Source organism: Filicampus tigris, chromosome 4 (genome assembly GCF_054856515.1).
Source record: "Filicampus tigris isolate MCC_2025a chromosome 4, RoL_Ftig_1.0, whole genome shotgun sequence".
In the NCBI taxonomy this organism is placed as follows: Eukaryota; Metazoa; Chordata; class Actinopteri; order Syngnathiformes; family Syngnathidae; genus Filicampus; species Filicampus tigris.
The window spans coordinates 29,038,329-29,063,125 of NC_141220.1; the positions used below are offsets into that span (position 1 = coordinate 29,038,329).

At 46.0% G+C, this 24,797-nt stretch overlaps 4 protein-coding genes and 1 non-coding gene across 8 annotated transcripts in view; 4 read left to right on the forward strand and 1 right to left on the reverse strand.

Annotated features, from left to right (window-relative positions):
- Positions 1-478: 478 nt before the first annotated feature.
- Positions 479-552, reverse strand: trnan-guu (transfer RNA asparagine (anticodon GUU)). Its single transcript has one exon. It is a non-coding gene; the product is annotated as a tRNA-Asn (tRNA).
- A 991-nt stretch (positions 553-1,543) lies between these two features.
- On the forward strand, positions 1,544-3,841 carry kbtbd13b (kelch repeat and BTB domain containing 13b). The gene has a single exon (XM_086027391.1). The coding sequence runs from the start codon at positions 1,544-1,546 to the stop codon at positions 2,999-3,001; it is 1,458 nt and encodes a 485-aa protein (XP_085883517.1). The 3' UTR covers positions 3,002-3,841.
- Positions 3,842-4,801: 960 nt separating this feature from the next.
- LOC147149354 (peroxisomal succinyl-coenzyme A thioesterase-like) lies at positions 4,802-12,493 on the forward strand. 2 transcript variants are annotated; one of them, XM_086027094.1, is made up of 11 exons: positions 4,802-5,128; positions 7,430-7,660; positions 7,829-7,928; positions 8,141-8,328; positions 9,311-9,480; positions 10,469-10,588; positions 10,761-10,843; positions 10,928-11,021; positions 11,340-11,420; positions 11,504-11,645; positions 12,178-12,493. In XM_086027094.1, the coding sequence occupies exons 2-11, from the start codon at positions 7,465-7,467 to the stop codon at positions 12,276-12,278; spliced, it is 1,275 nt and encodes a 424-aa protein (XP_085883220.1). In that variant the 5' UTR covers positions 4,802-5,128; positions 7,430-7,464; the 3' UTR covers positions 12,279-12,493. The 2 variants fall into 2 exon arrangements, with proteins under 2 accessions (XP_085883220.1, XP_085883218.1); XM_086027092.1 differs by having other exon boundaries at positions 7,427-7,660; positions 12,178-12,492.
- A 783-nt stretch (positions 12,494-13,276) lies between these two features.
- On the forward strand, positions 13,277-15,268 carry LOC147149355 (uncharacterized). Its single transcript, XM_086027096.1, has 4 exons — positions 13,277-13,526; positions 14,008-14,161; positions 14,422-14,568; positions 14,948-15,268. The coding sequence occupies exons 1-4, from the start codon at positions 13,372-13,374 to the stop codon at positions 15,215-15,217; spliced, it is 726 nt and encodes a 241-aa protein (XP_085883222.1). The 5' UTR covers positions 13,277-13,371; the 3' UTR covers positions 15,218-15,268.
- Positions 15,269-16,221: 953 nt separating this feature from the next.
- Positions 16,222-24,797, forward strand: part of LOC147149356 (metabotropic glutamate receptor 8-like) — a 28,664-nt gene continuing 20,088 nt past the window's right edge. For 2 of the 3 annotated variants that reach the window (XM_086027089.1, XM_086027088.1), the window contains exons 1-3: positions 16,222-16,451; positions 17,890-18,568; positions 24,303-24,519. In XM_086027089.1, coding sequence (XP_085883215.1) covers positions 18,062-18,568; positions 24,303-24,519 — 724 coding nt within the window. In that variant the 5' untranslated portion in view covers positions 16,222-16,451; positions 17,890-18,061. Of the gene's footprint in view, positions 16,452-17,889; positions 18,569-18,620; positions 21,799-24,302; positions 24,520-24,797 lie in introns of those variants that run through there. The other variant, XM_086027090.1, reaches the window with a different exon arrangement.

Here is a 24,797-nt window from a genome sequence, read left to right on the forward strand (position 1 = left end):
ACAGCACGGAAAATAATATAATGTACACGATTTATCAACCGATATCTCCTAAATGATAGAAATGATCTGTCAGGCCAGAATAGCTTCAGGAGGTATAATTTCCACACGACTCTTTTTGCCGGTCTACTGCTCAAGCGAAAAAAGAAACCGTTGGGCACCTGATAAATCCACACGCACCTTTATAACACCGTGTATCACATATTTTTTTAGAGAGAGGCGAACATGTCTCTGTTGAGATAGACTGTCAAAATTTCAATTTTCCGCCGCAAATTCACGACAGGTGTGTTCTGGTTGGTTAAATGCCATGCCAATTTATGCTAAAGAATCGATGCCTCTCTGATAGGCCAACTGTTCGAAAGGTGCACAGAAGCGGATGCAATCAGCGTGCCCAAGAATTTGAAATAAAGATTTGCGACTAAGTGATCGCCAAGATTGTGATTTCTTTATTTCACATTTCAAAGAAGACAAAACAAGTCAGCGTCCCTGGGTGGGCTCGAACCACCAACCTTTCGGTTAACAGCCGAACGCGCTAACCGATTGCGCCACAGAGACGTCTTCGTCTGTCAGCGCTCGCCGTTTTGTTTTTATTCGTAACGTGCAAAGAAGGAGCATTGTCTTATTACATCGATTAAATATCCCTAATTAAAATCATTATATATGAATAATTACATCTAAATATAACATATTAAAGCGGAAGTCAACCTCAATATTTTCTTCGCAATGTGCAGCGTACATGTTTGAAAAGGTGTTTCCACCTGTGCAAATTACGCCGAAAGCGTACAATTTGACACTGGCAAAATTGCTGCCCCCTGAGATGGCTAAAAACGGGTGGATTTTTCTGCTTAACTCATATTCCACAAACACAATACAGTATTAATCAGAATGCCGTGTTTTCACTCGTGGAGGTCCATAGAACATATTTTTGTAAAGACATTTTGGGGGTTGACTTCCCTTTTAAAAATGAGCATTGATCATCATATTATCATTACAATAAATGCTTTCCATAAAATGAAAAAATAAAGCTCGGAAATAAACAATTTCCCCAAAAAATGACTGTGAAAGGTAATCAAATAAAAAATATTGACTATATGATTATTCCAATTAACAATTTCACAATACATACAAAATTAGCTAAACGTGTCGTTTTATTGAATAATACATCATCTTATATTTTAATTCATTGTAAATAATAAAAGGAGCAGGGAGGGTTTTTTTTCTAATTGAAAGGAACTATTTTACATAAACCTTTTATTATTATTATTGTTATTATTATTATTAGCATTCAATATGATTATTGTTATTATTTTACCTCACCAACAAATTAACATTTGAAAAATCCAATGTGGCCGTTGCACACAGGAGTTGCCCACCGTTCGTTCGATTACGACGATGCGGTCAGCGTGGTGACAATGTGACCCACGAGCGTCGCGAATGTGACTCCGCTCAGTTGTTGTCGTCTATGTTTAGCTGCTCTATTTTAAAATGGAGTCTCCCGTCAGAGTGAAGCAGTTCCTCTCCGGCTCCCGGACAGCACGTCCGGAAAATGACCAGCCGCTCTGATTTTGGCGAGGGCGTCTCAATGTCACTGCGCAGTGGCGAATCCGCAGACTCGGGCGGCGGTCGTCGGGCTCGCTGCCCCGCCGCCGCCAGACTGACGGTGGTGGTGGAGGACACCCGCTTCTCAGAGGAGAAGTCGCTGCTAGTCCGGAGCTGCGACTACTTTGGCGCACTCTACCGCTCCGGGATGAAGGAGTGTCGCCAGGAGGAGATCCGTCTCCAGTGTCTGCGCGCTCGTGGCTTCTTCATCGCCTTGGCGGTCACGCGAGGCGAGGCGCCCCGTTTGGATGCCGACGACATCGTGGAGGCCATCCAATGTGCTGCTTTCCTGCAGGCGGCGCCGCTAACCAGGCACCTGGTGGAGCTGGTCGACTCTGACAACTGCTTGCTCATGTTCCACACCGCGGCCACCTTCGGACTACTGGAGCTCTACCATGCCGCTGCGCTGTACATCCGAAACATGTACGTCGACATAGAGGCGGAAGTCAGACGGACTTTGCCGCCCGAACTGATTTCCTTTGTGGACTCACTTAGCCCGAGCGCTTTCGTGGCCGTCGGCGCCCACGTCACCTGCGGCGCGAGTGAAAGTGTCCACGCCGCCTCCAGGACGGTCTGCTACCTGGATGAAAGCGGGAACGCGTGGAAAACGCTGACCGATCTCCCTCTGGAGGCCAGCACCTCCATGGCGGGCGTGACCGTCCTAGACAACAAGCTGTACGTGGTCGGCGGGGTCCGCGGCGTCTACAAAGACGTTGTCGACGCATGCTTCCGCTACGACGCGGACAAGAATATCTGGACCGTGCTGGCAGGTCCGACCCAGCCGCGCTTCAACTTCAGCCTCGCGGGACAAGACGGCCGCCTCTACGCCCTCGGAGGGGAGTACGAGCGGACGGTGATGCCGTCCGTGGAAATACTGGAGGTCCGGACCGGCAGGTGGACTTTCGCCGCGCACCTGCCTCGGCCGGCGGCGGGGGCGGCGTGCGCCAAAGCAACGGGGAGGATTTTTGTGTGCTTATGGCAACCCATGGAGACCACCCAGATCCACGAGTATGTCCCGAGTACGGACCAGTGGCGTCCGGTCACCAGCCTCATCCGCCGCCAGAGCTACGGCCACTGCATGGTGGGCCACAGGGACGATCTGTACGTGATGCGCAACGGGCCATCCGACGACTTCCTGAGGTGCGTGATGGACTGTTACAACCTGAGCACAGGCCAGTGGACCTCTCTGCCAGGACACTTTGCCAATAGCAAGGGTTCGCTCTTCACCGCCGTAGTTCGAAGCGACTCGGTCTTCACGCTCAACAGGAGTGCCACGCTGGAGTACGTCATCCGCGGGAAGACCTGGAAACCCGGACGTCGGATGAAAGGTTTTCCCCGGAGTGGTTCGGTGTGGACGTTCTTGCTCAGGCTACCCGTGGTCCAAATTGCAAATGCAAAGAAATGATTTTTTTTTTTTACGTCACTGATGGGACGCCACTGCTTCCTAGAGCACAGGGATGTTGCGTACGTAACGTGAAATACGACTTCTTGAGTCCTACGTCCATCCTTTTTTTTTTTGCATCCGCCAGAGTTATTCCAACTGACTTAGGAGGAAAGGCTTAGTTCACAATCAGCTGTTCACTTGTCTGATCTGAGGAGCACCACACTGGTGTATGCTTTCCATCGCAAGACCTGGAAACCCAAAGCCAAGGCTTCCCATGTAGTGGATCAGTGTGGACGTTTCTGCGCTGGCTACCCACAGTCCAGATACCTCGGACAAATAATTGACACGGTTTTTATCCTGATCGTGATCTGGATGATCTTAGCAGTCCTTCTTGTCTTCAGTTGAAAGGCTGGTTAGAGTCTGGACTGCTCATCGGTCAGCTGAAGATGTTGTCGGAATCAGGAGGTTTGACACATGGAGTGAATCAGTGCAGATATTCTTGGGAAGACCTCGAAATCCTGATCAGTATGGCTAACAACAACTGATAAATGATCAACCAGACCGGTCACCTGTATGATCCGACACCAATCTATGGGCCACAGGGACAAACCGGGTGTGATACAAAACGGGCCGTCAGACGGCTTTGCGTGTTTACCCCAAAGTGGATCAGTACGTACGTTTCTGCACTGGATACTCACAGTCCACGTACTGTACTTCAAACAAATCATTCATACGTTTTTTTTTAAATCCTGATAACAGTCTGGATGATATTGGTGATCCTTGTTGACTTTGGTTGAAAGGCTGAGGAGACTCTGAACTGGTCATTCTTAAGTAAGAAGATTTTTGTCGTGGAAAGGACATTCCTGCACTGAAGTACCTCATCATCGGGAAGAAGTTTTGGCTCTGGCCACCAGTGGTCCAAACACTACCAACAAATGAGCAACTGGACTGGTTGTCACCACTGTATGGGGTCACAGGGACAACCTGTTTGTGAGACAGATGACTTCTTGAGTCCTTGCCCCATCCATTTTTTTTATGAACACACCCTGGGTTGTTCGTCAGTCAGTTGCAGACTGAGACGAGAATACACTGTGACCTTTGCACTCACTGTGCGTGTGTCAATGTGTGTGTATGTTTCACAAAGTGTGTGTGCGTGTGTTTGCGCGTGATGAATGCTCTACATTTGTCTCAGTGGCAATGCTGGATGTTACAATGCTAATAATAACACGACATTGTGAAAAAACAAATCGAGCCGAGTTAAAGGCTTAGATGTCACCAGTCACAACCCTAGTCAGAAAGGTCTTGGGCCGCGCCTACGCACACACACACACACCCCCACACACACAGGCACGCACACGCACACAACACTATTGTTGTGCGCTCAGTCGGCTAACGAGTAGCCTGAACGCTCCGCCTCTCTTCAGATTGCTCTGTATCACAATGAATATTGATTTATCCCCGTTGTCTTATTTACAAAAGAGGGTTAGGCTCACGCTGAAAAGAAAAGTTTCGAAAAAATAAAAATGTTCTTTTTGCACGGGAAAAAATGATAAAAGGTTACTTCTATTTTTTTGAAAGTCAAATAATGATTATAATAATAGATTTTATTTATAATACACTTTACATTTGGAGACCAATCTCAAAGTGCTCAAAGTTGGGTGGAGGGAGTAGTTATCTCCTAAGAATCAAGTACACAATCACGTTTTCCTACAGTATGACTATATTACTCCTACGTCACTACCTTTTAAAGTTTTCGTTGTTGTATTCTGAATTTGTTTTTGCGTTTGCAGTATTTTGATTACGTTTTTTTTTTCAAATTAGTTCGACTGTGATGCTGAAATTCATCCCCGGTTCGGACAACTTCCTTTTCGGAGCCTCAGATGTTTCTCTGCCGCCATCTTGTGTCCGTATGGACTTATGGCGACATTTTGTGTCCACCTCCGGGGAGGAGACTCCCCCAACTCCAAGACGGCCCGACAGACAGACAGACAGACTGACACACTGAGTGGGAGCTAGTGGGAAGCTCCACGCGCGTGGCGGCTCCGCGAAGTACATATCACCTCATCACGTGGCGATTTGGAGATTTGAAGGTTGTTCAGCACCGAAGAAGACCCAGCGAAGCACGCCAAACAACCTCTTGCGCTTCCGGTAAGTCTGGTCATGTGACGCACTGACCACACTTTGAGGCGGAAGTAAGCGTCAAAACAAACTTTGGAGATCAGCCGAGGAAAGGTTTTGCGCTCCAAATCATTTTTTGGGTTTTTCAAACAGACACTTGGGCCATCAAACTCTGAGATTATTTATTTATTTATTTATTTGGGGGCATTTTCATTAATTTACAAATAATTTAATGTAAAATTGATATTCTTAAGTCCTTTGTGTAAAATAGTTTAATTTAATCATGCACTAATGCATGAATTTATCAAACAATGATTTAATCGAAAACATTGTAAATTTTAAGTGAAATGGCTAGTGTAATAATTTAATGTATTATGTTATTTTTATTCGAAAATGTAAGTAATTTACCAATGATTTAATTTAGAAAAACGAATAATTTTTGCATCTTATGAAAAATTGTTTGTTTTAATCGTACAATAATTCATGCCTTTTTAGTTAAACGATTCAATATTAATTGCACAGTAAATGAATGAGAGGTTTTTGCAATATTTTTGTTTTTGATTTAAAATTGTTTGTTTAATCTTAATAATAATACATATACATTTTTTTATTGTTATATTTGTAATTAGTTAACTAATTAGTTACTAAAATGTATTCTTTATTTTGCTCATGTATTTCTAATTTATTAAGCAATTATTGAATAATTACATGCTTTTAGTAGTAACATTCTGTACTGTATTATTTGAATCAATTAGCAAATTATTTAATTACTAAACTAATACATTATTTTTGGAGAAAATACGGCTAGATGAATGCAAGAAATATTCTAGAACACAAAACCAACAAAATGAACGACGCCACCTGACAGTGCTCACCCTCGCACACTCTGAAGTGGACTTCAGTCCGCCTGTTAAACATCAACTTTGTGCTCACCTGCTGCATTGAATTCAGCAAAAAAGGCAAGATGAGTCTTGTACTGAATAACTTTTGTCCATCACAAAATGCTGCTCGTGTAAATGCCATTTGTGTGTCCTTCTGGGGTTTTTTTTGTTTTGTTTTTTCAAAACAATTGCTGCCTGTCTTTTCATGCAATATTGACTTGTGAATGATTAACTAACAATCTGGTCATCATCAAGTTCTTTATTTGAAGCACAATTCCACCCCACAGGTAGCTTACTCCTGAGTATTGGTGCTTGAAGTGCTTTGTGTCAAGGTATTGGTTAGGACTTTTGAACATATCGGCCTTAACTTAACATTCCAGAAGTGAAGTTAAGAGACCGTCAAATCAGTTATCGGCCCATGCCTACTTGCATCTCGAAATAATTTGACTTTAACCTTGTAATGACTTTTTGCTTTAAAGGGACAACGTGTCGAAAGTTTAGATTTTTCAAAGATCATTCATTTTAAGAACCCACTATTCGTTTCAACAATATGCAAAAAAATATGCTCTCTCACATCAACGTACCCGGTAATTATTTTTATTTAATCGTAGGTGAAGTAAACTTTAATAATATTACATAGGGCGTGCCTCCCCTACAAGAGGCTGCCATGTTTCGCTGCCATCTTTGTGCTACGGGTAATCGAAGGAGACAAACTTAGCGAACGTAGTTCCTAAGCATCATAACTACCGCATGCGTAACCAGTGCAATGCACTTACTTCATGACTTGGTGGAATACGAGACATTGTTTGTGATGACATTTTTCTCGCAACTTTACTGAAGAAAGTGTTGGTAGCCTTGCGACGTGTGCTGTCACGCAGGCACCGTAGTGCGTGTGCTTCAAAATGCACGCGCTTCCATCTTAAGTCGTTAAATCCTTTTAAAAAAAATACACATTTAAACTTGTAATATTTCAACTTTAAAAAATATATAAAGTTTTGATCTCGTAATGTGATACATTTTTCTTAAAGAGGAAGTCAACCCGAAAATTGCCATTACAATAATATGTTCGATGAGTCAAGCAGCAAAATGCAGTTGTTTTTAGCCATCTCAGCGGGCGGCCATTTTGCCATTTGCTGTCGACTGAAAATGACATCACAGTTGCTCGGTGCTCATGTAACAGCCGATCACGGCTCAGCTTCAGAAACAGGTGAGACAAAATGCCCGCTCCCTGAGATGGCTAAAAACGGGTGGATTTTACTGCTTAACTCAAAATCCAACAAACACTTTCGACTAATAGGGCTGCATCGAACCTATTATTGTCAAGAAAATGTTGTGGTAGACTTCCCCTTTAAAATGAATTTGACTTTAATCTTGTAACATTTTTTCTTTAGTAAAGTACGATAAACATGTCCCAGAAAATAAATTGCACCTCTTCCACAAATTCCAGAAGCTTCCTAATCGTGTGACCTTTTGTGGGAGGTCATCATGTCGCGTCGGCAGCGCAGCGTCCATCTGTCGGTTCGTCCGTCCAGAGGTCTGGTGGACGAGAAGGTGGCCATCCTGGTGCAGGGTGCGCCCCCTGGAGCCCGGCTTACCCTGCGCGCCTTCCACCGCTGCGAGGACGGACACGGGTGGGAGGCCTTCGCTCACTACCTGACGGACGCCGCAGGCTCCCTCAATGGTACGTCTGGGGGGTGGGGGTGGGGGTGGCCTTGTGCGGATTATTACGGGAACGTTACAAGACCGTGACAGAAAGATGACCTAACTCTTACGGGGATGTTAAGGCACCATCGTGAGACTGTTGCAGGATTTTCACAGAGAACTTGCGGTGGTCGTCTTTGCTTTGCAGTATCCAGGGATCTCAGCCTGGGTGGCACGTACTCCGGGGTGGAGCAGATGGGTCTTTTCTGGAGCATCGGACCAGCTCCAGGAAGCAAACCTGGACTCAGGTAGACCACCAACTGCTCGACCGCATTCAGAGCCACTTTTGCACAGAGATTGCACAAAAATCCCGCATCACAGTAGAAATACAGCTCTGGTAGCACATCCCGAAGCTAGGAAATTGGTGGGTTGCCTTCGCGCCTCCATTTCTTGTCTACATAAGAGCGATGGAGGAAAAAGACAGGCAGCGAGAAAGGGACTAATCCCGCATCATTTCTAGGTTGAGGAAGAAGAACGTGCAGACCCCCATGGAGTTCACCATCTCCGTCTACCAGGATCACCTCACCGACTTCACGGATCAGGCTCCGCTGGCCTCCCAGCTGGTGGAGCGCTGGTACATGGCGCCCGGCGTTCGCAGGACCCCCATCACGGACAACGAACTGACGGCAACCCTCTTCATGCCTGCAGGTACTGGCACAACAATCCAAATCCCCAATAGACTCTTTCAGAACGTTCGTAAACAATCGGCGCCAGGATACTTCCGGGTGGCAGAAAAGGGAGAGACTACCAGGGGCCTTATTGTGGAAATAAACACAAAGGACAGGGTGGCTGTGAGAGTGGCGAATCGACTCGTTTACTTGACGCACAGTTTAGATATCTCCACAAGTGACGTTATCAGCCTCGAGGCAGTTGATAAAACACGCTTCATATCGGTCATACCACAGTTGTTGGTCACAAGCTCGTCTAAGTCAACCAAAGTTAAGAATGAGTTCTTTCTCCAATTCAATTTCCGCCTTTTGGGGCCACTGAACCCCCAAACCAAATGAAAATGTCCCAATCTGAGAAGAATGGATGGGCGTAGTCTCATCTGCAACGGCATCCTTCCTTCAATGCGGCTCTGGGTTTGGCGTCGTGTTGTTCAGACCTAGCCTCAACAGTCTCTGACCCTGCAACAAACACGTCCTGACCCATAACAGACGCTCGGACCACCATGGTCTGTTACAAGTCCTAAACAACCTACAACTCCAGAATCCAACAACCTGGACTGAAATCATTACAATGAAGTGTTGTGTTTGGGATCGCGGTGCGAGATCAACCCCAAACTAACTAACTCACTAACTAACATCAGTTCGACAGTGAGCTCTCCGTTTCCTTCTTCATTTCTTCATCTTACCTACCGAAATGTGAATGACATCTGGCGTTGCGTTACCCTTCTAAACAATTTACCTGTTGAAACATCTTCTGTTCCACGAATACTTCACACATTCAAACGACGGCGTTAGAGAAGAAAGCGAAAGTCATCACTCAAGCCATTTCCCCTGTTTTCTCAAACGCTCTGCCTTGGCCAAACGGCATGGAAGGCCTTGTTTTCTCATGGTTTCATTTGAACTGTTGCCACCCGGAAGTACAGTATGCGTGACCACCCCCATAATCCAAAAACGGTCACCAGGTCCCGGACCGTTCCCTGCCATCCTGGACCTGTGGGGTGGCGGAGGCCAGCTGGTTGAGTACCGGGCGGCGCTGTTCGCCTCGCATGGCTTTGCTGCACTGGCTCTGGACTACATGACCCCCAAGATCACCATAGACACCGGAAAGATGGTGGACAACAACTACTTTGAGGTGAAGTCTGGTCCATGTCCTGATTCTGTTTCCTGGTGCTGTTTCTGATTCATGTCCTGGACCGAGAGGCCTGATGTTAGTAATTATGGTAACGTGAGTATTATGATGAATGAGTTAACAACAGCACTCCGTTTGACAAATGTCATAGTCCCGGTTCTGATTCTGGTTCTGATCCATTCCCTGGATCTGGTCCTACTCCTGGTTGTAGTCCTCGTCCTTGTCCTTCCATAACCCGGCTCTGTTCCATGTCGTGGACACACAGTAAGTCTCATGTTAGTAGCATAGCATTAGTATTTGGGTGATCGAGCTCACAACATCATACCGTTTGCCCTGGCGCTGGTCCTGGTTCTCATTATGGTCCATTTACTGGACCTGGTCCTATTGATGACCCTGGTCCTGATCCATACATGTCCTAGTTCGGTTCTGTCTCGATCCTTACTGTAGTTCCGGGTTCTGATTCTGGTCAATCATGTCCTAGACATGTTAGTAGCATAACCTTATCATTTTGCTAACGAGCTAACTTCTGACTAATGTCTTGGTTCCGGCTGTGGTTCAAGTTCATGCCCTGGTCTTGTACTTGGTTTTCATCCTGGTCCTTGTTCATCCGTGTCACTGCTCCGTTCCATATTCTAGTTCCTGGTCCATCCGTGACCTGGATTTGTTCCATGTCATGGACCTACCGTAGGTTTCACTTTAATAGCGTGCCGAACGAGCACAAGAACGTTAGACAAATGTCTTTGTCCCAGTCTTGGTTTTGATTATGATCCACGTCCTGAACCGAAGCATCACGTCAGTAGCATAATATTTGTTTTTTCGCTGACGAGCCAACAGCAGCATGGCATCATTTGATGTTGTTCATAAATGACTTGAAATGAAGACGCGGGCGGCCGCCGTGCACGAATTCCTCATCTGCTCCGTGTGGCTTAACGCGCTTAGCCAGTGTACGTGTTGCCATGGTGACCGATGACATTGCATTCCGCGCTTGCAGAAGGCCTTCACGTTCCTGCAGCAGCACCCTGGGCTTCTGGCAGAGCGCGTGGCCATGTTGGGTCTCTCCTTTGGAGTCAGCGTCGCACTCAAGATGGCCGCCTACTCCCAAGTCGTCAAGGTTGTGTGAGAATACACTGCGACCTTTCGACTCACTCTCTGTGTGTGTGTGCGTGTGTGTATTAGCGTCTTCATAAACGTGTACACTATACGCGTGTGTTTGTGTACTTGTATTTGGGTGTTTATATACACTGTACCTGTACTTGTGTACATGTACTGTGCACGTGTTACAGCCCAGGTGTGTGGTGTGCATCAGTGGAAGTCACGTGCAGCCCGTGGAGGGAACTATGGTGGACATTTTATCGTATTTTGATCGGTAACACTCACCGTTGTTACTTCGGCTATTTTGTCGGGAAGCCGAGACGTTTCTCCTCATGTGTGTTGTTTGGCGTCCAATCAGGAACGGGCACAAAACTCAACTGAATGACAAGAAGCAGGCCATCCTGAGAAACTTGCTGCTGCCAATACCGACTGACCCCGCCTTCAAAGTAGATGTGAGTTCCCGGTTCTGGTTTTGCTCCGTGTCCTGGTCCTAGCCATGGTCAATGCCCTGATTGATTCCATGGTCCTAGTCCAAGTCCTTGCTCCGGGTTTTGGTCCATGACTTGGTCCTGGTCCACAGCCATGTCCCGATTTTTCTATGTCCCGGTTCCGCGCTTTTTTTCCTTTCCTGTCACATGCCCTGGTTCTGTTCCATGTCCTCATCTGTGGTCTGGTCCTGATTATGTTTGATCCGTCGTTCTGGTCCATGTGGTGGTTGTGTTTATGTGGTAATGGGTGGATTGTGACTACAGTGTTTTGTGTTTTGTCAGGTGGGTCGTGTGCAGTGTCCTCTGTTGGTGGTTGCGGGCGAGGATGACCAGAACTGGCCCGCCTGCGAATCCGCTGAGGACGTGAGGAGCACAAGTTCAATGACTGGTGTCCAAATCAGTCCAGTTCTCATTAACCTAGAGCAACAATTGTTTTGATTTTCCAGATGAAGGAGATGATGGAACATGCGGGAAACGTCCACCTGCTGACTGTTCTGTCTTACCCGAATGCAGGACACTTGCTGGAGCCTCCGTACTCGCCCCACACCAGAGCCAGCTCATTCCGATCCGTAGGCACTCAGGAGAAGCGTAGGTCAACACTCAGCGAGACAACATTTGACGCAAACAACGAGGGGTTGTGTCCTGGTCCCGGTCTCCTCTGTTCTAATTTCCGTCCTGGTCATTGTCTTGGTCCTAGTCCATGCCTTTTGTTCACGTGTTGGTCCATGTCCTTGTCTCTTATTGGGTTTATGTCATGTTGCTGAGCCATGTCTTGGTTCATGTCCCTCTTTCCTGACACACTTGTGTCTTGATTTATGTCCCGGCCCCTGTTGTGGTCCATGTCTTGGTACATGTGCTAGTCCTGTTCCATGTTCTGGTCAATGTCTTGCTTTTGGTCCGGGTTTGAGACCATGACCTGGTTTATCTCCTGTTTCATACCCTTGCCCATGTCTCATTCCTGGTTATTGTCTTTGTTCATGTCCTATACCATGAATCTGGTCTTTTTGTCCGTCATGTCTTTTTTCACATCCTGGGACACGCTCTCTCTTGAATCAAAACGGTAGCGCCCTTTTTTTCCATCCGTTGACAGTAATAGCGGAGTGGCGTTGTGTGTTTGCAGTCACGGCTCTGTGGGGAGGCCAATGTGCGGCGCATTCCCTCGCTCAGGAAGACGCCTGGAAGAAGACCTTGGACTTCCTGCGCCAGCATTTGTACGCATGAAGACTGAACGCCAGAAAAACGACAGCAATTCAGAGTTGACTCACGGCATTGAATCGATCGCAGTTGCGCTGGTGTGGTTATGGAAAGCCCCGCACACACAGTTGACGAATCGGAAGGTCCAGTCCAGTTGCAATCGAGTCAATGAAATGACCTGGATCAATGACGATATTCAGATAATATGTGTAAAAAAAAAAAAAAAAAAAAAAAGCACTTTGAAAATAAACGGAAGTGGATAAACAGCCTCTGTGTCCATACTATTCACTTTTACTACTAACATGACATTTTTGGCTCTATTGTAAAGGACAATTGACTTGAGAAACAGTTTGGACCACTTTACAGACGCACATACATCGTCTACTGTTGCTGCTCCTCTTCTGTTTCATCATCAAATCGCCACTTGGTGTGTGTATCGTTCATACTGCCCCCTGGTGGGCAAGGTGCACACACCAGACACCTACTCTAAACTCCCATTGAATTGATGCACAAATCATAACGTGCTGTCTCCATTTCATTATTTTATTACTGGATTATTTTGTAAAGCACAATACTGGAGAGTATTATTTTTCTTCTCCAAAAATCCCCACAATGTTTTTTGCCTGCATTTCTGAATGGATGAATGGCATTTCAAGATGAAGCCTATTATTTTTCTTGTAATGGTTTTGTCATCTAGGAAAGTCCATTAGGTATTGTAACTGCATATATATAATCTGGTGAGAAAAATGTAATGAAATGCATTAACTGCAAAATGATTGTATTTTCTTAATCCAGAAAACATATGAGGTATGAAGTGATGATCGGAGGAGTTTGGAGAGGAAGAAGCAGGACCCCAATGTCGAGTTTTGCTTCAATTGTGAAATTTGCACGAAAGGAAAGAAGAAAGGATTTGGATTGGATCCGGTTTCATAGAAAAGGGCGTGCGTGTGTGGGCGTGCGGCCCTCCTTCAGGATTTCCTGATGAGTTAATGAGAGCTCGTTACCTGCACGCACGCACACACATGCGTCTTTGAGAATCTATAAGAGCCCGTTGGTGTCAAAGGTCAACCCATTTGACAAACGCGACCTCAAAGTCATAGCGGAGCTCGTCGGGATCAAGATGGTGGACAGCGACATCCGCCTGGAGGCTCTGTCGGTGCTGTGCAACACTCCGGTGACCTCCCGGCAGGCTCGCGTGTCAGGCCACGGCCCGTGCCTGGCCTCCGCTCTGCCCATGTCGGTCAAGGGCTTCGTGTCGGCAGCCATGGGTCGCAGGTAACTTCCCCGCCAGATCCAAACACAACATTGAAGATGGGCACTTCTTCAAACTGCCTCTGGCATCTTGAGCTGATCTTTCGGACTTTCTAAAAAGTCCCAAATCTGGCCTAGTGAAGCTGGCTGGCTGGCTGGCTGCATGCGCCAGCCAAAGCAGTGTTGGCGACTTCTTTGCCTCGTTTGTGAGCCCGTCGCCACATATCGGTGACATTAGGCCGCTTTGCTGCGTGTGAAGCAACTATGAATAAAAGGTACTTGAAAGGGGCGGTTTGGAAAAAAAAAAAAAAGAAAAAACGCAAACTACTTTTGATTTTGCTAAAACTGTTCTCGCGACTCGACAGTGGTACGTGATCAATCTCCAGAATATTCTGCGGCCTTGCGCTGGCTGCTAGAAGTGGCGAGTCAGTGGCGTTAAGCAAAGAGTCCAAACGCACTCCAGCGCGCCAGTGAAAAATGCCATTCCCAATGTGTGCACGGCAAGCGGCGCGGGTGACGACGGCCTGGTGATCGACGAGGACGAGTTCTTCGACAGCCGGTTCGACTTCGACTTCAGCAAGCTGAAGGACACGTGCACCTACTACCGAGGGGGCGAAGTCTACCGCAGGCCCTGCGGATGGCTGCGCTTTGCTCTCAAGGTCGGCACTCGTGCACGACACTCTTGTTTGCCGCCAGGGTGTGTGTGACGCTTCTTACTGTGGGCGTGTCTGACCTGCGCGTGACCATTGTGACACCACGCGTGTAACGTGTATATGTTGTGTGGTTTGCCTGTGGGCGTGCGTGCGCTTGGATCTTGGTTCGGATCTCGATAGCGGTGCGGATTTGGATATCGCAGTCCGCCCGCATTGGGGCCCAGTTATTAGGAGGGTAACTTGCCTTTGTGTTTTGGGCGCCGCAGGTCCGGGATAAGTACCCGGACGGGAACGTGTGGCTGGGCGAGCGCGGCCACAGCACCACCACCTACTCCAAACCCGGAGAATGGCCCGTGTCCTACCACGGCACATCCAAGAGCGGAGCCAGGGCCATCATCGTCACTAACTACCAGGTTGCCATTCAAGCTTCTTTTTTTTTTTTTCCACACTGTGTTCAGGGACACCGTCTTTGTGTGCACATTTGTGACTTTGTGAGACTTATACTCTACGTGTATACATCTACTTTAAATTCTTGAACTCCAAGATTCAATCTTCAGGCCCACATTGTTCTCATCTTAATTTTCATCAAGATGACCCTTTTAGTAGTTTGCGTAATGGAGTATTTGTAAGTTAAAGCTATCATTAGCATTTCTGTCCGCCATTTTGACGTTTTTTTTTTTTTTTTTTATGAACGTGTTTGAATGGCAATCTTTTTTATTTTTTATTTTTGGGTACATTTCCGTGTTTGGTTAGTTAAATCCGTTTTGGGTTTTTTTTGTCTTTGGGGGCCAGCCTGGTCCGGGCCAAAAGTACGGTCGCGGCGTGTACTCGACGCCGTATCTGGAGCACGCGGTGGAATACACACAGACGTTCCAGTCGCGAGCGACAGGCAGGAAGTACCGCGTGGTCATGCAGAACCGGGTCAACCCGGCCTACCGCGAGAAGCACAACGGCGGCAAGTACTGGCTGCTGCCCGTTCCCGACGGCTTGACGCAGGACCAGGAGCAGGATCTGGTCGAGAAAGCCATCCGGCCCTACGCCGTGCTCATCAGGCAGCTTTGACCGGAACAAGTTCACAACAAATTGTATATAATACACATTTCAAAATGCAAACTCTCTATGTCCTCCTGTTCTATGTGTCTAAACCTGCAGCAAATATTTTTTTTATTTGGTGTACAAATGACCAATTATTTGCTACTGTTAAAAAATATGAAGTCTATTTTTCTTTTGATAGGTTTTAATTCTACAGTAGGCTATTTTAATGAAATATTAAATTTTCATTTTTAATTCCCACAATCAATCAATTTGATACAGTTATAAATACTGAATGTTAACTGTACTGTTTTTACGGTTTACAAGAATGTTGCACTATTTTAAATTGTATTTGTAAAAAATTTACTAAATGACTTAAAATACATCTAAAATCTACATCTAAAATGATGTTTTAGTAAAATCAACTCAATTTAATTTAACCAAGTTATTGCAAAGAATGTTGCTTAGTTAAATTTACATATTTCTCAAATGTTTTCAAAAAAATTACATTTCATTAACTCATAAGAACCAAATGTTGACTTAGTTTATCTATACATAAAAAATGAAAATTTTATTTTGAATTTCATTTTAAATGTATGTTTGTATACATTTTCCATATCCATTATAAGGCGCACGTACGCCTATCCTTTTTGGCCCATCTAGTCGGAAAGCTCCATCTTGGTACAGCGGCTAAACGGTGCACTAGTTGACAACTGGGTGCTAGTATTACTAGTGACAAATGATGCACGTAGCATTTAGGATTTTATGACATGAAATGCCAACCGTATGAAATGGTAGCAATAAGGTATGTGTAAACAGTGCAACCTGCAGGGGGCAGCAGCTATCACTGCATTTCCATGCAGCTGCCTCAGTTTTTTTCAAACCAGTTTGTGTAATTGCAGCGTTATTCCTTCGCGGGGCGCCCGCGTAGCTCTGGCGTTTCCCGGGAAGAAGCTGCGTTTGGTTTCAAGCCACCTGTGCACGCGCGCGTCACTTTACGTACACGCTTGTTGTCTCGCGCCCACCACCCACGCGCACGCACGAGCCAGTCTCCCTCTCTTCCAGTACGCAGTCCGGAGTCCGAGGAGTGACGTCCTCTCCGCTTTTCTTTTTGCGTACCAAAGTGTTTTTTATTTGTTTGTTTGTCTTTGTTTGTTTTTGTTTTTCGTGGCGCGGTGGCGGGAGAAAGGAGCAGGAAAGGCAGGAGAGACAAGAAAAAACGGCGCGGGAAACTCCGGCTACTTTTGCACAGGGGACGAGAGAGGTACGTGAACGCACCATTCGGTCAATTTTCAAGTTATTGATTACCACCACCAAATTACTCAATGTTAAGGTTTGACTGAATGTTTTTGTTTAGTGACGTAAGGCTACAAAAACAAGGCACTTGGATACGCCTCATTGTCCCCAGTAGTTGAACACCGCGCAACTTTTGGGAGGGTCGTTAAGATCTGCAAGGATTGCTATTGTCGAAATGTCAAAATTTCAAAAGATTTCAAAGTAGTTCCAGGGCGATGCACTGTGGCTGAGAAAAGTCCCTGCTCAGGAGGGGAGGACAGTGGTGCCTTGAGATACGAGTTTATTCATTCTGTGACCACGCTTACAACTCAAAACACTCCGCTCATCGTTCCCCGTTGAAATCGAGGGCAGCTCCAAATTTGTAATGGCTTTTCGATAAGAAAATAAAAGCACTCTATAATAGTTTGCTGCATCAAAACCTACATAATGACATCATTGCATTTGTAACCCTTTTTATTGAAGAGCCATTATGTCTAAACAAGTGGAATCACCCCAGTACCAAAGTAACTCTGTTACACATGGAATGTAAAAAAATAAAAAATAAATCTTGTTGATCACATTTTTCCTTTTCCAATTAATGAACGTTGTGCTGCTTCATTTGTTGTACGCACCTTGGTCACCCGGGGGCAGTATGGAGTTTGTGGAAGTAGACATTTGCTCAGTAGTTGTTCTTCACAGACAATAAAGAACATATGCTTTTGAGTATAGTTCTAGGTCAGAGGTGTCAAACTCTTTTTGTTGTATCGTAGTTATGGTGGCCCGTGGAGGGCCGTTCCACTGTGAACCCATATAAATGCCTTATATTACCACTTATACACAACCAATTAATGGATCGCTAGTTTTGAAATCTAGCTAGCTTTGAAACCAGTAAATGCTTGTTTGTTCGACTGTTTTTCAAATTGTTTTAATATGAGTGATTGATAAGAAAAATGCTAGCAATATCTCGTATCTTCAGTGTTGTTAAACGTGAAGATAATTTGCTACAATCATGAAGTCCACGCACATGATTTGCCTTCAGGGGCCACAAAATGATGTTGTGGGCCGGATCTGGCCCCCGGGCCTTGTGTTTGACACCTGTGTTCTAGATTATAGCACAGGAAAGTTTTAGGTTAAAGTACAAGTACTGTAAATCCTCAAAAGTTGCACCACTTGAAAGAAGACTGCAGTATATTTTTCCTTTTATTTGTTTGTTCAAACAAGGCTATGGTGAATTCCCCCAAATGTTGGATAGGTTAATGTACAATTGCAGAAAATCCCTCACAGGTTGCGCGGGTTCAAATGAAATGACCCCAAATCCACCCCAAAGTCAGACGATTAAAATGTAATTCCAAAAAATCTCTCAAAGGTTGAGCAGGTTAAACCTAAAGTCCCCAAAAGTTGCCCAGTTAGTTTTTTTCGTGTTTCAGGAAGAGGATCCTGCCTCCAAAATGTCCTTCAACAAAACCAGAACCTTGGGAGAACGCGGGGGACCGGCTTTTTAGGTGTGAGACCCTCCACTTTGGATCCTCGGAAGAGTGGGGTGGCCCCCATGGTCCCTCTGGCCGGCTGCTCGTCGACTAATCGAGTGACCACACCAAGATGGCGGTCAGCAGGTGCTACTTCCTGCCTTTTCTGATGATGAAGAGCTGCTGGCTGCCGGGGTCCGCCGGTCCCTCCCCCAATGCGGACCCGCAGCAGGAGTACGCTCACTCCATCCGCCTGGACGGGGACATCATCCTGGGCGGCCTGTTCCCGGTGCACGCCCGGGGCGAGCGGGGGCTGCCTTGCGGCGAGCTGAAGAAGGAGAAGGGCATTCACCGTCTGGAGGCCATGTTGTTTGCCATCGACCTGGTCAACAAAGACCCCGAGCTGCTCCCCAACGTCACGCTGGGGGCGCGCGTCCTGGACACGTGCTCGCGAGACACCCACGCCCTGGAGCAGTCGCTCACCTTCGTGCAGGCGCTCATCGAAAGAGACGCCGGCGACGTGCGCTGCGCCAACGGACAGACGCCCGTCTTCGCTAAGCCCGACAAGGTGGTGGGCGTCATCGGGGCGGCGGCCAGTTCCGTCTCCATCATGGTGGCCAACATCCTCCGGCTCTTCAAGGTAACGCCAAGGGACCCTTGTCACGTATGTCGTTTGGGAAGGTAAACGAGACGTTCTAAAAGATTTTGGAGTTTGTCACGCTTGTTTGTGTATCCATTGATGCCCATGGTTAGCATTAGCGGCTAACAGTTGTTACAGAGTCGAATACATGGAACAGCTTCTGGGAAAGCTTTCGACAAGATTCTGCAGTTTGTTACGCTTGTTTGAGTTGATGCCCATGGTAGGCATTAGTGGCTAACAATTAGCAATTAGTCGCTAAACGTTGCAGTGTTGCTACAAGAGTCGAGTACATAAAACAGCTCGCCAATCTTCTTCGCAGTCTTTCTACAAGATTTTGAAGTTTGACACGATTGTTTGTGATTGGATTGACACCCATGTTAGCATTAGCGGCTAACAGTTAGCAACTAGCCGCTAAACCTAGCAAAGTGTTTTTTGATGTGCAGCTGGAACGCCAAGAAACATTCCTGCTAAAGAAGTGCCGTCTATACTTCCTTTAAGTAGATTATAGCCACATGCCTTACTCTGCTGAATTACAATCCAATGAATGATCTAGTCGACTCCGGCTTCTCATTTTCATATCTCGTCAAGTTAATCCTCATGGCGTGTCTTTAATTCCCAACACGCCCTACAGGGGAGGTCGGAATTTTGCTCTTTTTGTCGATTTCCAGGATATCACTTGTGTGTGCATTTGGTAGACGTAACTTCAACACAATAGAGCACTCAGCCCCCCCCCCCCCCCAAAAAAAAAGCTGTGCCGCCCCAAATTTGTCCTTTTTTGGGGGGTTTGTTGAAATAACACTGTAGTAAATTCCTGACTGTAAAACCCCCACCCCCCCACTCTGAAATCCCCTCAAAAAGCACGGGTTAAAATATACAGTCATTTTCGAAAAAAAACCCTTCAACTTGCACAAGTTAAACCAAGACTACCGGCATTTATTATTTATTCATTTATTTTTGATAAACAAGGCTACTGGAAATCTCCCAACTGTAAAGCCCACAAAAGTTGCTCAGGTGAAAGTCAAATTTCTGTAAATCACCAAAAACTTGCAATAAGTTAGAACAAGGCCAATGGCAATTTTTTTTACTTTTTGTTTTCATTAAAAAAATATCTCTGTCTCTGTTTATATACTTAACTATATCGATTAATATTTATATGAATATACATTGTTTAAAAATAATTACATTTTGGGACCCCATACAGTCACACAGCCCTGTGGGTCTTTCCCTTTAAGATTGAATTTTTTTGGGACATCATCGTAGGTTTTTGAAGCCAGATAACACTTTGTCAACAGTACCAAGTTGTGCAACATACCTTATAATGATTTTTTTAGCTGACACACTCAAAATAGTGATGACTGGATTTCTAACTTGAAAACGCAAGTCTCTCTTCTCCCTGCATTATTTTTTATGTGGTCCAAACGTGAGATGGCGCGTACATGATGTCACTCCCCAGACACGAATGCTAAATGTGAAGTCCCAGAATGCTTCATTTCAAGTTGTAAACATTGTACTTGCTCTTTCTTATGTATTCTATAGTGGACCGTTATCTGCTGTAAGAGTCTTTATCTAGGAATGGGGTCTCCTCCTTGTTGTTTGTTAATTATTAGTTGAATTAGTAGCTAAAATTAGCTGGTGATGCTGGCAAGGTGGCTGCTGCGGATGATAGTCTCGCAATGGTGGCGTGCCCATGTTAGCAGGCTGTGCGGCGTTAGCGTGGAGTGTCGCTTGCCGGGTGAAAACGAGTTGCAATGTTCGCACATCTTCGCGGCGTGAGAAGATCTGCTTCTTCCGACAACTTCCCTCACCTCCTCTCTGCTAACAAGCAAGAACGCTGTTGCTTTTCAACCTTTGCAACCATTTTCAAAGGCAATCCAGCACTTAGTCGTCACAATAACGACGCATAAATGCACGGCGTGAACGTAATCGAGCACTCGGTCGACATTTTTATGAGGCGTAACGGCCGACAAACATGGCATCTCCCTTTTCCAACCATCGTAAGGGTCCGACGAATGCCAAGGCCCTGATGCACCAAAGCGACGTCGGAGGTGGTGAAGCGTCGTGGCGTCTGAATGCGCCGTCCGATTGGCGCAGTGGCCACCGTCGTAGTGTCGAAACTCGTCAGTCAGCGTCCGGGGGCCGTTTACGCATGTTGAATCGGCGTCACCATTTGCTCACTCTGATTGGCTGTTAGCTAGCAAATCAGCGCGCGGAGCACCAACGGGAAGTGACAAAGGCGGAAAAAACAGTGAGCACGCCTCCGCCGCCTTCATCTTCTTTCAAGTACAAGAGCGAGGGTTGACAATTGAAGTATTTCACAATACCGCGTCAAGAGCGTGATGGTTTACTTCGCGTGGGAGTTCATCGTGAGCGAAGAATAGAGCCGAATGCATTGTTTACGTTTTTATAGTCCGCCCCCGGCCAACATCTTTCCGGTTGGAGTTTTCTAACCATGAGCCATGGTGACTACCGCCTCCGATGGTATGGAAGGGTATTACATCTTATGCATGCGCAGAAGGCACTTTCATGGTCAGCGTCGCCGTCTGTCGTTGCGGTGTGCTTTGCCAGCGTGACGCGCCGACAGCCGGCCGGAGGCCACGGGGTGGAAGCGTCTGTCGCTGTTGGTGAACGTGGTTTTGGTGCATCAGGGCCTTAAAATGCAATTCTCTGCAGCTGTTGCCATGAAGAGGAGCTGCTGTGTATGTCAAACTTTGACCAAGAGTCAATGGCTAAAGATTTGTGTGCCCCAGAATGAAAGCACATCCCGAAATCAGACAACAGAGATGAAACGACTTTACCCATCCTTGAACTATTTAGCATAGCTCCCTCTATTGACCAGCTGGACTGCCGTGAATGTGGCCAAATGACAATTTTAGCGATTTTCAGCCAGTTTCATTTTGGCGTTAAAGCGTCATGTGAGCGTTGTTCAAGTGTTGAAAAGCAGTTAACGTCTGCTAATTAGCGCAACAATCGAGCGTTGGCTCACTTTAATGACGCGGCCAAGTGTAACGTGAAAGGCCATTTACATCAAACGTCGTCAAGACGAACGACTTTGTCTGACCGATGTCACAAAAGCACTTCATTAATGAGCCGCGCGCTAGCAGATCTTATGTCCATTATCTTGTTCTGGGTTGTTTAAAAAAAAACAAACTTTGAATCATTCCCAAATGGATCCGATTGTTTGGGGGTCGATAAGCTTTCCCGACAGAAGCGCGTCATCCTGGAGGACACAGGTCAGTAGGATCATCAAGTCACTTTTGTTGTCATTTACACTGATCGATTCGTTGGTACGCACACACACTTTATTGATTCACGAATGAAGTGTCGCGCCGCGACTCGTTACGTTTGCTCTTGTTCGTAATAAATACGAGCACGTTAAGAATGTTTAAAAGAAGAGTGACGTAAAGGACGTGTTCGCCTTGATGCCGTGTTCAAGTTTCGACTGAGTCTTTGTTTACGTTTGGATAATTCCAAAGTCAATCAATTTTGAGGGGGAAAACGACTCTGAAGCTGTGGAAAAAAACATCCAAAAAATGCCGGCCCATTTTTTTTAATAAATTGATTTTTTTCTGTTAGCAGTGCTTCACTTAAGTTTTATTTAAGTATTAATTACTTGTTAATGTTGTTCTTGGTCCAGTTCTTTTTTTTGTTCTTCTTGATCTTATTCTTGTTTTCTTTCTGCTTTTCCACTTTTTCAAATGTTTTATCTTGTTGTTCTTTTCTTGGTGATCATGTTCTTTTTCACATTTGTGTTCTTGTTCTTCAGATTGTTCTTGTTATTTTTTTTTCCTCATCACGTTCTTGCATTTCTTCCTGTTTTTCTTGTTGCTCGTCTGTTTTGTTCGTCGCTTTGTTCTTTTCTTGATTTTGTTCCTCATGTTTTCTCCTCATACTTGCTCTTATTTGTTCTTCATTGTTGTTATTCTTGTTGGTGTTCATTTTCCTCATTTTTCTTTTTATTCTTGTTTTTGTTCCTGTCATTCTTGTTCTCATTCTTTGTCCTTCATCGTTTCTGTTCTCGTTTCTTCATTTTTTCTTTTTCTTCTTGCTGTTCCCCGCGATTTTATCCTTTTGATTGTCGTCGTTGTTTTTGGTCTCGCTCTTGTTGATGTTCTTCTTCCTGGTTTTGTTGCGGTGTCTGTGGGCGCAGTTCACGCCGAATCTGCATCGCGCCTCGGCCGCCCACACGTTCTCCAGCCGTCACGTCTCGGCGCCTCATCATCCCGCGTGGCCGCGGGGCGCCCGGAGAGTTTTTCCTCCCCCCCCCGACGCCCGCTCCTCCTTCCTGGCGCATGCAATTGTGCCATTCGCTCATTGCTAGCGCTAACCGAGACGGCCGCCCTGGCGGGAGAGTCACGGGAGCGACGGCGGCCGGGCGTCAGTCGGCGGCTGTCAGCCGGCATCACATCCCGCACGCCCGCAGCTTGACCCCAAAATGTCAGCGTGACTCACGTCGCCTTGTCATTGAACGCACCGCCGCAGCGATGATGTCATCGAACGCCCCGCCTCCACGCCGCCATGATGTCACCCTCCTGCCATCCTGAAAATCAGTTCCTCAAAAGTCAACGCCACAACGTCGTGGAAATACTGCAAGTTGGAAAGTCCGGCCAACAATGTTATGGTTGTGAATTGGAACGTTAATTCCCCAATATTGCGGATGTTGCTTGGAACTTTAAACTCCACAACGTTGTGGACGTCTTTAACAGTGTCATTGTACTTTGCTCTTCCGATCTGTGTCTATAGCAGTCATAGCCATCTGCTAGTCTCAAACAATCCTCTGGTCGTCTTTTGGTCTTACAGACTTTGTCTTGATCACTTTTACTGTCTTACAAATTTGAGTCTGAGACTCTCGAGCAAGGGTAGCCACGCTTTTTCAGCCTGAGCGCAACTTATGACCTGATCGAGTCCAAATGATCTACACCTACTAAAAATGCAAAACACATTATTTATGAATATATTGAGAATTATTTTTACCGTGTATGCTGGTGTACCTTGCATGACTGCATCAACCGATACAGCACAATACAACAACAACAAAAAACTTTACTCTGATGACTTTAACCGAATGGAATGAGCCAGGGCACGCATAGTCCGGACAGTAGCAGCTGATAGGCAGCCTCAAGCAGATTTTCAACAACAACAATCCGCCCGTTCGCTCCGAAAATAAGCGAAAATAAAACAAGCCAACTTTTTTGCACATTATGCTAATGCTATTAATATTGCTGTCTTGGTAAAGTTCAAGAACTGTAAAAAAAAAAAAAAAGCCGCCGAGTGAACAGGATGCTGTGTGACGTAGTATGCTCGAATGTGATTGGCTTCCGCAAGGCGAAATGGCCAAAAAGTTGACTTGTTTTACACGCAGCGATTGGCCTCTTTGTTGTCATACCGCTCAAGCCGTGAAAACAAAAACAACAACAACAAAAAACAATCTCGGATCCCCCACCTGGAAGATGGAAGAGAAACACTGAACAAATAATAATAATGGTGACTGAGCCATGAAAAAATGCAACTTTTTCTTGTTTCCGACCGAGGAACTTTGAAGCAGCATTCACTACGCCGGGATTGTGATATAGTCGACTAGTTGACAGAGTTCAGTCATCGGGCAAATAAAAAGAACGTATTCTTTTCTTCTTCATTCCTGACGCCTCATTCCGTCAGCACTAGGAACTGACACACCGGTGTACGGTGGAAGTGCCAGTCAAAGAGCTTCTCGTTTGGTTTCCCCCCCCCCCGCCAGATCCCTCAGATCAGCTACGCCTCGACGGCCCCGGAGCTGAGTGACAACACTCGCTATGACTTCTTCTCACGTGTGGTTCCTCCGGACTCGTACCAGGCTCAGGCTATGCTGGACATCGTCACGGCAATGGGCTGGAACTACGTCTCCACGCTGGCCTCTGAAGGCAACTACGGAGAGAGCGGCGTTGAGGCCTTCGTGCAGATCGCCAGAGAGTCGGGTAGGGACACCGTCGTTAGCATGCGTACAGTCTTTAGCCGTTTCCACCGCGGCGACTGATGCGCTTAAAGAGAATTTTTCTGAAGGGAGGAGGCGGCACAGGCTCCTCACCAGCATCACCATGTGACACTTGCTAACGTCTTCATTAGCAGCCAGTCTGTGTGCGTGAGATTCCGTGTGGCTACGTGTGTGCAGGCCTTAGTGTTTGTATTTGGCCAAATGTGTGTGTGTATATATATATATATATATATATATATATATATATATATATATATGCGT